At 51.0% G+C, this 12945-nt stretch overlaps 1 protein-coding gene across 3 annotated transcripts in view; it reads left to right on the top strand.

Annotated features, from left to right (window-relative positions):
- LOC117871337 (arf-GAP with Rho-GAP domain, ANK repeat and PH domain-containing protein 1-like) overlaps positions 1–12294 on the top strand; it is an 84756-nt gene extending 72462 nt beyond the window's left edge. The window contains exons 1-2 of one of the 3 annotated variants that reach the window (XM_034759219.1): positions 889–986; positions 11424–12293. In XM_034759219.1, coding sequence (XP_034615110.1) covers positions 11491–12234 — 744 coding nt within the window. In that variant the 5' untranslated portion in view covers positions 889–986; positions 11424–11490 and the 3' untranslated portion in view covers positions 12235–12293. Of the gene's footprint in view, positions 1–888; positions 987–11423 lie in introns of those variants that run through there. The other 2 variants (XM_034759218.1, XM_034759217.1) reach the window with 2 other exon arrangements.
- Positions 12295–12945: the final 651 nt, after the last annotated feature.

Here is a 12945-nt window from a genome sequence, read left to right as displayed (position 1 = left end):
TTGTGTGTTTTAGCGCACAAAAGCTTATGCCCAAATAAATGTGTTATTCTCTAAAACGCACAAAAGCTTATGCCCAAATAAATGTGTTATTCTCTAAGGTGCCACAAGTACTCCTCCCTCTAGGGCAGTGGTTCTCAACCAGGGGTATGGGTACCCCTGGGGGTATGCAGGGGTTTTCCAGGGGGTACATCAACTCATCTAGATATTTGCCTAGTTTTACAACAGGCTACATAAAAAGCACTAGTACGAACTCGAATTTCCTACAGACAATGACTTGTTTCTGTTGCTCTGTAGACTATACACGGAAATGGAAGTACAATATTTACATTCCAATTGATTTATTTTATAATTATATGGTCAAAACGAGACCGTCTGCAATTGTTCAGGAATAGTGGGATGTGACACTTTTGTATCTTGAGGTCTGATTTTGTAAGCAAGTAGATTTTAAGTGAGGTGAAACCTGCGGGGTACGCAAGACATATCAAACTCCTGAAAGGGGTACAGTTGTCTGGCAAGGTTGAGAGCCGCTGCTATAAGGGACTGGAAACTGTGAGGCTCCCCCAGGCATTGTTCCACCCAGGGTTCACAGGATCAGAGATTCTGCCTCCAAAATCAGTGGATCACCTTTGACCCATAGAGGCAGGGGTCTGGTGGTGCCTCCCCCTCCCCTGCCCTGTGTGCCGGGGCTCTGTGGGTGGGTATCTGCAAATTCCAGCCTATGCAGAGGAGAGACAGATGCATGCCCACACGATGCAGAGCCTCTGAGAACTTTCACTTCGCTGTGAACCGCAGCGGGGATCTGAGCCAAGCTTCAGTGTCGGAACAGGGCAGGAAACCCGCAGAGGAGTGTGGGAGGGGGGTTGCCCTCTCCTGAGTAGAGAGCTCAGCCGCTGCCCAAGTTGGTGGAGGAGCACACTTGCAGAGGAGAGGGGACACGGGGTCTGAACTCCGCTGCGGCAGACGGAGGTGAACACCTGCGCTGGGAGGTTTGTATTCCCCCGGACTCGGCACTGCCCCTGGTGGAAGCTCCCCGCTGCTGTTTGTTCCTTAGCTTTGCACTCTCAGAAACGCGGCCCTTCCCCCAGAAAACGACCTGCCTTTGAGCTCTGGCAAGTGGATCCCCCGGGAGAGGTCCTAAGTGAGGGCCATCAGGGTGGTGCTCCCAGCATGCACCTCCAGTGCGAGCTAGCTCCTGGGATCTGTTGGTGAAAGGAGCCAGGAAAAGCTATCCTCGGCTTGCAGCAATCCTCCTGGTTGCGGAGCAGCTGGCCTGCAAAGGTGTTCTCCTGACTCAAGAGGCTTCTGCTTTGCATAGGAAAGCTAAAGCACGAAAAGGGGATAAGAGAAACATTTCCCTCCTGAGATCACAGCTGGCTTTGTCACTCCACCCTGATCGCCGCCAAGATCTGATGTCAATGCATATTGTCGCTGTGGTGCAACATGCTACCACTGTCCGATTGAGGAAGTCTCACGCCATCCAGAGACCCTGTGGGGAAAACAGCCTGCGGTGGGCGCCGTGGCTGCAGGAGGGGCAGGGCCGTCTGTGACTCACTGCAGAGAAAAGTACACAAGACGTGACAGTGGCGCTGGGATGAGCCCTTTGGTCTGGTGATGGGTGTGTCTGATGTCTCAAGGGCAGGGGAAGCAGCAGTACCTAGTGAGAAAGTGTATCATGGCTTGAATGACTAGGAGGGAATTTTTAAACATGATTCAGATCTGGGTGTTTTTCTCAAAAGCCTGTTCTTATAAGCAACACCAATTAAAAACTGCCTTTGACAGTAAAGATTTACCAACAGGGTAAATCTTTGGTGTCCAAGAGAAAAAAAGTAATTCCTCAGAGCCTTGGCATTGTTACACCGGATTACACTAATGACCCGCTTGGTCCGGTATGGTGGCCAGTTCCCTCCCAACGCCTGTCAGTGAGCAGTTGCCTTACACCTCAGAGCATGAGCTTTTATAACCCTTATAAAATGTTATCCAAGCAGGCAAAACTGTGGTGGTGGTTCATGTAAATGCCTAATCCTTGTTTTGAATCCTGCTAACTTCTTGGCCTCAGAATATCTTGTTGCAATGAGTTCCACAGGCTAATTATACATTGTGTTTGAAAGAGTATTTCCTTTGATTAGTTTTAACTTTACCTTTTAATTTCACTGGATGTAGCTCTGCTCTTGTGTTGTGAAGAAAGGTGAGCAGGAGCATTTAACTGGCAGTCTGCAGCAGTTCTCATTTCTGTGTCTATCTTTCATGTCCCCTTTTATCCATCTCCTCTCTAAACACGTACTCTAAACAGGGGAGGAATAACTGTAGTTATCTCAGACACCACCATATGGGAACAGTTGGCATACGCTAAGTCACTGTATACATGTCGCCATCCGAACATGGGCTCATGCTGGATTGGATGAGCCTCTGTACTATCAGTGTGTGGAAACTTTGACTCGTCTCTTCTTGTGGAGCTAGTATATTGCCATACTATCCTATCAGGCTACAGGGACATGTGGGCTGTTTTCCCTAGAGGAGGCACTATCTAAACACTACCCCTGTCAACTCTGATTGTCCTGGGGCTGGAATATTGTATTGGAGCTGCCTGGTACTCTGTTATTGGTGTAGTTAGTTATTTTGGTCAGTAATGCATCTGTACATTCATACAGACCCTGTAGTTGGAGGATCTCAGAGCATTTTATAAACACTGATCTTCACAACTCTCCTGTGAGGCAGGTCTGTTGGACTATCCCTGCTTTACAGATGGGGAAACTGAGGCACAGAGTGGCCTGTTCACCGTCAGAGCCAGGAATAGAACTCAGGAGGCCTGACTCCCATTTCTGCAGGCTGAGCACTAGATCACTCTCCCTTTATCTTTCAAATACCATATCCCCTTTTCCTTGGTACATTTGCCTGCTCGACACCTGCTGTCGTTTCCAGACACAGGAGAGCTTGTCAGCCATAGGGAGAGACAAAACCGGCCGATAACTGAGACCAGAGGCTTGGAGCCAGAGAAGGAATAGCCTAAATTGGAATGAGAGACCCTTAAAAAGATACAGCAGAGCTGTCTGAGACAGCCTCCTGAGGAAGATTTGGTGCAGTGGTCAACTCAGAGGAAGGTTCTGGAAGGAGCCGAGGAGGAGGCAGGTGGGGTGAGACATGAGGGGGACTGCTATCCCACGGCCCATGGCCTCTGCGGGGTTCTGAGCAGCACCCCCAGAGAATGGGCATGGTCAGTTATTCCCGTTCAGGGTATTTCTGGTGCTAAAATTAAATTTTATATTGAAAAAAATCAGGAGTCAGGCCCTGAAAATCATGAAATTTGACTTCTAAATCCTGGGATTTTTACCAAAGAATGAAATGTGGGTTCTTTTCAGAGCCTCCAGGCTTTACTCTACCGACCATGAGGACTGGAAACTTCCTTTTTTAAAAAAAAAATTAGCATTCTGAGCTTTTCCTGGAATGATGTGACTCCTGGAGCTGCGGCTATCGGAAAAACACGTGACTTCGTGAGACTTGAGACACAACTGTGCAAATGCAGGGAGAAAGGCTCACAGCCTCCATTTACCCAGTGCCCCGCTCCCTGCATTGACAGACACCGAGAATTAGCTACTGAATACGTCAGGGCCTTGGGCCAGATCCTTAGCTGGTGTAAATTGGCATAGCCAAGCTAATGATAACGAGGGGAGTGTGTCAGTGGTATGTCCCCTACACCAGTGTGTTGGTGTAAAAACTGAACGATGCCAGGCAGGGCAAGATGCTCCCTCCCGTATCGCCTCCGTTCTCACCTGGAGCCCCTCAGGCGTAGGTGTGAAAGGTGTGCGCGCTCTCCAGGCCATATGTACTTTTTAGCCATCAAGTGAGTCTGTTAGCGACGATGATTTCTATTGTGCCATGAGGACTGAGGTCACTGTGGGGTGAGTGCTGGGCAGGACCCAACTGCAAGGCGCAGGATTCGACTGAAACTGCCCCAGGGCAGCGCCGTTTCCAGGACTGGTAAATATGCTTCGCGCCCTAGGTGCTAAAGTGCCTAGTTCCAGCTCTGCCCCAGAGCCTCCACCCCCAGACTGTTTACTGGGTCATGAACTCCGATGAAGTGGGTTTTAGCCCACGAAAGCTAATGCCCAAATAAATCTGTTAGTCTCTAAGGTGCCACAAGTCCTCCTGTTCTTTTTGCTGATACAGACTAACACGGCTACTGCTCTGAAACCTGATGTTAGTGGCACCCAAACAAAACAAGGAGAGACGTCTTGCAAATCTGTCAGAATGCTGCAACGAAGGCTCCGGGGAGAGTGGAAAGTACCTGGGGAGTCAAACACTGTCCTGCTTGAAACCGTCCCCCCTTTGAGATTGATTTCTGGGGATCATCCTATTTAATTAAGCGATTTGAACCCTGCTCCATGTAGTCTTAAGTATCTCCACCACAGTGTTTCTCTCAGACACCCCAAAACTTCCAGATCTTACCGTTTTCCTGTGCGTGCGAAAGGACTCCTGGCTCTGCATGACTGATTAGCACCAGGCTGTGTTTTGCAGAGGTCTCTGACTGTAGCCAGTGGCAACATTAGCCAGTTCATAGTGATCCTGTACCTTTGGTATAAGGACATTTCCCTTTGGTGTCTCTCCTGTCTGTCCAAGTCTTTCCCAGTTTTCAGGCTGCTCCCGGGCTGCTCCCAGACTTCTCTAACCCAGGTGAGGAGGAACTTTAGAGCCTCCTCTGCTGCGGGCTCTGTGAAGATAGAAATACAGACATACTCAGCAGTGGCCTTGCTCTGTTCCCGCTGAAGAGCATGAATTCTGCTCTTTTGGTTTAATTAGATGCAGCCATGCTGTGTACTCTGCGCTCTTCCATCTCATAAGGAGTGGTAGGGTCTCTAGCTGTGAGTGTTATGCCCTTTGGGAATTCCTTTGGGAGGCTGAATGGGGGAGCGATGTTGAAATCATCTTGTGCTTTCTTTCTTTCGCCTGGTTCTTCTTTGATACAATCTGTAGTCTCCAGGGCGCTGGTCTAAACATGGAGTCACTCCACTCCATGGTGTAACTGAGAGTGGTTTCTGGTCCCGATTGCTTGCCTTTGCTACTGGAGCTATGCAAGCTAAGGTAGTCGGTGTGATGGACTCTCATGCTTCGGGGAGTGAGATATTGGCCTACGGGGGAGTCGGGTGAGAACGTGTCCTCTCCTGAGGCAGGAGGGTTAGGAGGTTTCCGTTTTCAGGTTTCAGCATCTGATGAAGTGGGCTGTAGCCCACGAAAGCTTAGTCCGCGAAAGCTTATGCTCTAATAAATTTGTTAGTCTCTAAGGTGCCACTAGTACTCCTGTTCTTTTTGCGGATACAGACTAACACGGCTGCTACTCTGAAACCTGTCAAATAAATTTGTTAGTCTCTAAGGTGCCACAAGTACTCCTGTTCTTTTTGCGGATACAGACTAACCCGGCTGCTACTCTGAAACCTGTCAGTTTTCTTGCCTCTCTCGGAGCCCATTGCAGCAGGGTGGATGACAGCCTCGATGGGGCAATAATCTAAGCCAGGATGGCAACTCCCATGTAACAGCTTGCTCACGTCCTGCCAGCAGGCGCATCAGCTGAGAGAACGCGGTGGCTCGATTCTCTTCTTGATGAGTGTTACGTTGATTGACCTCCACTGATTGAGTGACACTGATACGAGAGGAAGATCAGCCTCCACCACTCTAACCTCTTCGTCAGATCCAGGAGCGAGCTGTCTAAGGGAACTATTTCTCTCTGCAGAGGTGCCGAGGGTTGAGGTGGATATTCTATTAACCATCAACGTCAGGCAGCGCAACCTGATAGTGTCATTCCAGTCCCTGAGAAAGTCCCTTGTTAGTTCCCCTATCTCAGAGCAAAGAGAGGGATAAGAAAGTTACCTACACTTCCTTCCTTCTTCCCTTACACATGCTCTTTCTTACAGCGGGTCGGAGGTGTGGTTTGGATGCACAAGCTTTGGTTTGAAATATCTTAACTCCCTGCAACTGCAGGTTAAAATCTTAGCAGGGTCAGCTCAGACCATCTTCCTTCCGAGATGGTTAATCTGTGTGTTGGAGCAGGAGGCAGCCTTAAGAACCTCACGCCTGTCTGCTACGTGGGGCTGTTAACAATGCCTTGTTATTCTTAAGAGCAGAGGTTTTGTCCTGGTGTCCTTGGCTGGAATTTTCCCCTCACTGTTTAGCAGTGTTGTGATGCACCATGTGGCAGCCACCCCAGAGGTGGCTGCATTTCAGAGGTGCTGAGAACCAGTTAGAACAGACCACCTCCCAGCGGATTAAAGAATGGAGTGTGGGTTAACTGGTTCAGTTTAAACCCTTCCAACATTGATTGTTTTTCATGAGGCATCAGCAGTGGCTAAAATACAAAGCAGGATTCTTCTCGCCTTGTACGGCAGCATCGTGCTGGGCTGGCTAATGAATTCCATTCACCCTCAGTCACCTCGTTAGCCAGCTGCAGTGCTCCAGACACTAATGAGTCTCCCACCACTCTGACATAATTAGCTGATGGCCCCTCTTCTCTGTATATGATCCGAAAACATAACTTCTCTTCTCCCTCTACACCTTATTTCTGGGCACTAGGGTGACCAGATGTCCCTATTTTATAGGGACAGTCCCGATTTTTGGGTCTTTTTCTTATATAGGCTCCTATTACCCCCCACCCCCATCCCAATTTTTCACACTTGCTGTCTGGTCACCCTACTGGGCACTCTCATCCGCAAACACAAATTCAAAACCCGTTTCTCTGCTGTCAGCTCACAGATCCACCTCTCTGCTCCACGCCTGCCTCCTTCTGTCCAAACTAAAATCCCGGCCTGTCTCTCTGATGTCTCCTCGCTGTGTAGCCATCAGCTCAAGCTAAACACGGCTCGGGCAGAGCTCTGAATCCCCCCCCTCCCCATTAACCTCCACAAAAAAACCTTCTAGCTACCTCCTTTCTCGAGTGCTATGGACACCACCACCTGGGTCTTGCCCATTTCTCTAGGTCCTCACCTCCTGGCGATGTCTAAATCTTGCAGCTTCTTTCTGCAGACGTTTCTAAGATATGGCCTTTCCCAGCTAGAGCGCTTATCTCTCATTACTGCCACTTCCTTCTCTCCCGCCTTGACAGATACAGCCATGCTCTGCTCGGATCTGTTCCGAATGCTGCTGCACGGGTCGTCTTCCTAGCCTGCCGCTTTGACCGTATCACCCCTCTCTTTGCACCCCTTCCCCTGGCTCCCCCCGTCTCTATCGGAGCAAGGCCCACCCTACCTATCACGTCCCCTACGCTATCGAGCTGTTGGGCAGTGCTTCCCCTCAGCCCATGAGGCAGCCTCCTCTGCCCATTGTTAAAATTTCAAATAAGCCCCTTTCTGCCTTCTGCCCTGCTGCCCCTCACACAGAGACAACCCGTAACTCTGGATGGTGGGGAGCACAATTTAAAGGTTTGGGAGGGGGATGTGACCGCCCGATGCGTTGCCTGTGGCCCCTTTTGCACTACCCCGGTGCCTTCCACACCTGCTGCAAGCCGGCTTCACCTTCCCCGCATACCCCTCACAGCACCTTCCCCACTTACTTCTCCCATCACCTCCCCACTGCGGGCACGGGCCAGAGCGGGCTCCAGACACCTACTGCCAAGCAGGTAACTGCGGCTGCGGGCGAGGAAGAGATGGGACTCAGAGGGCTTCCCTGCGCCCCCTCTGGCGGAGCTGTGCTGCCAGCCTCGTCTCTCTTCTCTGCTCTGGGCAGCCCCTAGCAGGGCTCAGCGAGAGCGGTAGGTGCTGGTGTCTTTCCCAGGCACATCCCCCTTAACCGCACTCAGCTCAACTCCCACCCTGGCAGAGATCTGGAGAGGCATGTCATGTGACCCCTCTCCCCCCAACGTGTCACCTCTGCCCTCACGCTTGGGAGGAGCTGCCCTGTCTCTGTTAGCAGAGCTACCTCTTCGTCCTCCTTCAAAGCCCTCCACAAAATTCTCCTGCGCCGTGATGCCTACAGAAAACAGGACAGTGGGCCGCAGGGATCCTAGAAATCGGTTTGCCATGGAAAAACCTGGAATTTGCGTTTTTACAGAGAATCTTTAGTTTTTACAGTTTGTGAAAAAATAAAAAACACAGATTCACCATTCACTACGTTTTACTGAAAGTACCGGTGCCACTTATTCAATGCGCGCAACCTCCGCCTGGCGTGGTTGATTTTTGAACACGCTTTAAGTTGACATCACTAAACGTACTCCAACAAACTGCTTCCGGTGTCGAGCAGTTACTCAGCGGCGTAGAGGGGTTCGTGTTTTAATGCGTCTCAAATTTCACTTCAGCCTCCAGACCAGAGTAAGCAAAGTTATGAAAAGGTGGTGGAAACTTTAAAAACTCCCCCTAAAGACTGTGTGTCTGAGTTTTGCACAGACAAATTTCACGTTGATGGTAATGGGTTGGTCCGTACGGTATGCAGCAAGGCAGCAGATTACGTTCAAAGGCAAGCAATTGTAGAACACATGGAAAGCGCTAAACATAAACTGAATGAAGAGAAACGAAGATGAGGCTGAAACAGCAGGACCATTGACAACAGTAGAGAAACAATACACTGTGACAGGGTTGTTCTATTCATTTTATTTTATTCTAATAATGATGGATGGCAGTGGCAGGCTTCAAACTTGCCTAAACGTTGTAAATATATCCACGAAAGATTGTGTTCAACTGATACCTGTACAGATTGTGGCTAGGGGAACTAAAGTTCAGCGTTTCATTTTAATGGTGGAAAAACACTGAATTTTATGGGGTTTTTTATTGGAGAATTTGTTTTTATTAATCATGGAAAACAGATCCCTGGTGGTCAGGCATCCGGTGTGCTGAGACCCCCTGCCCATCCTGCAGACTAATAGTGTCTCATTGTTTCCCAGTACTCGCTGCTTTGTCTGGCTATATCCATCTGTTGTCTCTTAGATTATAAACTCTTGTGGGCAGGGACCATCTCTTAGTTCTTGTACAGCCCCTAGCACCATGGTCCTTGACTGGGGCTCCAAGGTGCTACGAGAATACACATAAAAAATAATAATACCAATAATTATTAAGAGATTTGGGTAGCACCTTGAAGGATGGAAGATCTTTCTCTGGACGGGCTATCCCTCAGCAGACAGTATGATGAGGGTGTGGCACTCTGTACCTCGGGGGAACACCCTGCACCCCCATGTTCATCTTTATAATATGATTGTGTGGTATCCAATGCAAAGTTTGTCATGTTGGGTGTCTTCGGAAGGCTCACGCTGCACTGAGCATTGTTGTTATTCTAATGTTATAGGTTGTAATTTCACGTATACTGTATAGTTATGAGGCTGAAAATGTGTCTTCATGGCTTATAACAAGCCCAGGCAAAACTCTCCAGGAGCAGAGGGGCAGTTCACACCTCATCAGAACATGTATGGGACAAACCCAGCCCAGCCTCACAGGAACAAAGGACACTGGCCTAGGCAGCAACAAAGGATCTGTTGGACTCGCCAGTGAGTCACCCCCCCCTTCCCTTGGTGAGTTTGGGACTACGATGAGGTGATGCTCACCTGACTGTGAAGGGGGGGTGGTGGTGGCAAAGCCAAGAGAGAAGAAAGAACATGATAAAAGGGAAAGACGTTTGCCCTGCTCTTCCTCTCTCTTCCACCTCCATCTACAGACATCGCCACTAAGCGACTGAAACACTGATCAAAGGGGAGAGCCTGGCTGAAGAGCATCCAGCCAGCCTGGGGTGAGAAGCATCTAAATGTGTAAGGGCATTGAAAGTGTTAAGATCAGCTTAGAATGTGTTTTGCTTTTATTTCATTTGACCAAATCTGACTTCTTGTGCTTTGACTTATAATCACTTAAAATGTATCTTTGTAGTTAATAAATCTGTTTGTTTATTCTACCTGAAGCAGTGCGTTTGGTTTGAAGTGTGTCAGGGACTCCCCTTGGGATAACAAGCCTGGTACATATCAATTTCTTTGTTAAATTGCTGAACTCATATAAGCTTGCAGCGTTCAGCGGGCATAACTGGACACTGCAAGATGGAGGTTCCTGGGGTTGTGTCTGGGACTGGAGATATTGGCTAGTGTCATTCGCTTGCATAATCCAAGGAGCATCTGGCCAAAAGTGCTCACTCGTGTGCTGGGAGCAGCTTACATGCTAGAGGCTGTGTGTGAACAGCCCGGGAGTGGGGGTTCTCACAGCAGAGCAGGGTAAGGCTGGCTCCCAGAGTCGAGGATTGGAGTGACCTAGCAGATCACCGGTCCGGATAACACCAGGGGAATGTCACAGAGGGTTTTCACCACAGTGTTGCTTCTGACCCTGTAACAGCTCTGTGGTCAGCCGAGGCTTTGGCATCGCGAGCAAGGAGCCAGAGTTAAAGGAGTGTCTCTCAGTCAGAGAAGCGTTGGGCCTTGTAAGGACGTTGCCGTGACTCTCTGGGCATCAGTGGCACTCGCAACCTTGCAACAGTCCCTGCTCTGTTGGTTTCCATCCAGCCCCCACTCTGCCGCTGCTGAATGAGATGTCCCCTTGTCCCTATGTACACAGGGCGGTTGATGTCTGTTGTGTTTGTGCCGGTCCCCAATGTGCCATATTCACCCTCTCCTGCCTCTTTCGTGTGTGCTCCTGATAGGAATATTAGGAGTTAGAGATGGAAGAGCCAGACTGGGGCACGTGGCCCGGCCAGCGTAGGAGTGTTCCTTCCAGTCTGTCCCCTGCTGTGTCAGCAGCCCAGCTTTTAATATCCTTATATCTCCCACCACTTCCCTTTGGGGAGACTATTACCGTCGAACACACTTGGCTCTCAGGGGTTTTTTGCTGATACTTAGTCTAAGGTGGGAGCTTCCTCATTTTCCAATCTGCTCTGTGGGTTCGTAGGTGACGTTCATGTTGGCGTGGGTCTTCTGGGTAAATTAATCAGCGTTATGTGGCTGACTTTGGGGCAAGCCGCTAGATTTGTTTGGCTGTCTGAAGCGAGGCTTCTAAAGCTGCACGCAGGGATCTGAACAAAGTGGCTTGATTTTCTCAGAGGTACTGACAGTCCACTGCTCCTGTTGACTTCCGTGGCATTCACGGGGGCTAAGGCGCTTGGATGCTGTGCTGATGAGGGCGGTATAAGACCCTGGATAGAATAGAACGGCCTGGTCTGAAAATCAGCTCACTTTGATCTAGACGGTATCATGAAAATATTGGTCTTAGCGTCTCCGGGGCTCAGTTTTCCCCTCTGTAAAATGGGGTAAGAATCTCATGGGATTTAGTGGGAAGCTTTATGGAACAGCCCAAGGAAGAGTGGCAGGACCGGGCCTCTGTCCCCTCCCTGTTTGATGCTCTGATGCCTGTTCACCTGCAGTGCGATGTTGCATTGGTACACGGGAGGTGGGTTGGAGGCTTGTTTCCCCTTCTGCAGGGGCTGTGATCAGCTAACACTTTGCCCAGTACATTCTTAAGAGCTCTTTGATTGTTTCCCTCTAGGCGTGGATGCCATTTTGAAGCTCACCACACGTTGGAGAAATGAACTGAGGTGGAGCTCCCCTGTCCCATGATGGAGGAAGGGGCGTCCCTGCCGGTGGCTGAATGGCTCAGAGCCCTTCACCTGGACCAGTACCTGGAGAGCTTTGAGAAGAATGACCTCTGGAAGGTGTCGGACTGCAGGAACCTGACGGATGAGGCGCTGACCCGGATCGGGATCGTGCTGCCGGGCCATCGCAAGCGCATCCTCCTTGGGCTCCAGAAGGCCTTCATGGAGAGTCCGCTAGCCACGGAGGGGCCTGTGGTAGCAGCGAGGAGGCCGGTCCCCATGAAACGCAACATTTTCCGGGTCAGCGCGGATGCCGTGACCACCCAGGCAGAGCCGGAGCTCAAAGGTGACTCGGTCACGCCAGCCAGCAGGAAGTCTCCTCTTCTCACAGAGCTGGAGAACCCTGCCGGCCTCAGCCAGGTGCCCCCACCCATCCCCCCCAGACTGGGGTGTCGCCCTCCCGTCAAGTTCTCCTCAGCGTCATCTCCTGTCTCTGCCGAACTGTCCCCCACTGTCCCCTGTCGCTCCGAACCGCCCCCCTTCACTGACTTTGCCCCTCCGCTGCCCGCTCCTCTGCCAGCTAGAGACAAGCTCTCTCTGGGGCCAGCGGTCCCTGAAGGGAAGGGGAAACCACCGCTGCCCCCTTTGCCCATGAAACGCCACCAGCTGGAGACCAAGCCCCTCTCCCTCAAGGTGCCCCCCCTGCCAAGCCGACCGCCCTTGCTGCCACCAAGGGCTTTGTCCCAGAGGACAGCCACCAGGTAAGGCGAATGGGAGAATCGGAAGGCTGATGACTGTGGAATCGGATGCAGGCCAGGGGGGTTGGGATAGGTGTCTTCACTGAGGGCCACGTCACCTGGCTCTTCTCAGGTCTCCTGAGCTAAGCAAGGTTAGGCTGGGTCCGTGCTTGGGCGAGGGACCTCCGAGGAAGCCCAGGGGCTGCTGGAACCATTGCTGGCCCCGTGCAGAGCTCAGTGCGCTTCTCGCCAGTCTGTGAATCCCGGCTCTGGGTCACCCGGTGCAGCCGTGGGTGTGAAGTCCAGGAAGGGTCTGAGGAAGTGCCTGAACTATGTAGATGCGTCTGCATGTCCCAAACCCATTTTCCTAGAGATGTTGCTTAGAGCCATCGACCCAAATGTTTGTGTGTCCCCTTGAAAATGGCCGTAGTGCTAATACTGGGCATCACGCAGCTCAGCGACCTTCTCCACCTTGTGGCACTGGCTGAGGGACTCCCATCTGGCAGGATGGACAGGACGCTGGGCGCCCCGAAGCAGACAGTGCAAGGGAGAGGGAGCTCAATTGCTGGGTGTGAATAGAAAGGGGGTTGTCCTGGGACAGGGCTGGGAGGGGGGCTTTCTCTCCATAACTGCAGCACAAAGTCTTTGCCTAGCGGTGGTCACCGAAGTCCCCACGGGGAGCCCACAGAGGCCACCAGATCAGCGTGAGTTACTGCCGGGTGTGCAGTCCAGTCAGCTG

Source organism: Trachemys scripta, chromosome 1 (assembly GCF_013100865.1).
Source record: "Trachemys scripta elegans isolate TJP31775 chromosome 1, CAS_Tse_1.0, whole genome shotgun sequence".
Classification (NCBI taxonomy): Eukaryota; Metazoa; Chordata; order Testudines; family Emydidae; genus Trachemys; species Trachemys scripta.
Note: the sequence above shows the minus strand (reverse complement) of the source record. Positions and strands in the feature narration are given on the sequence as shown.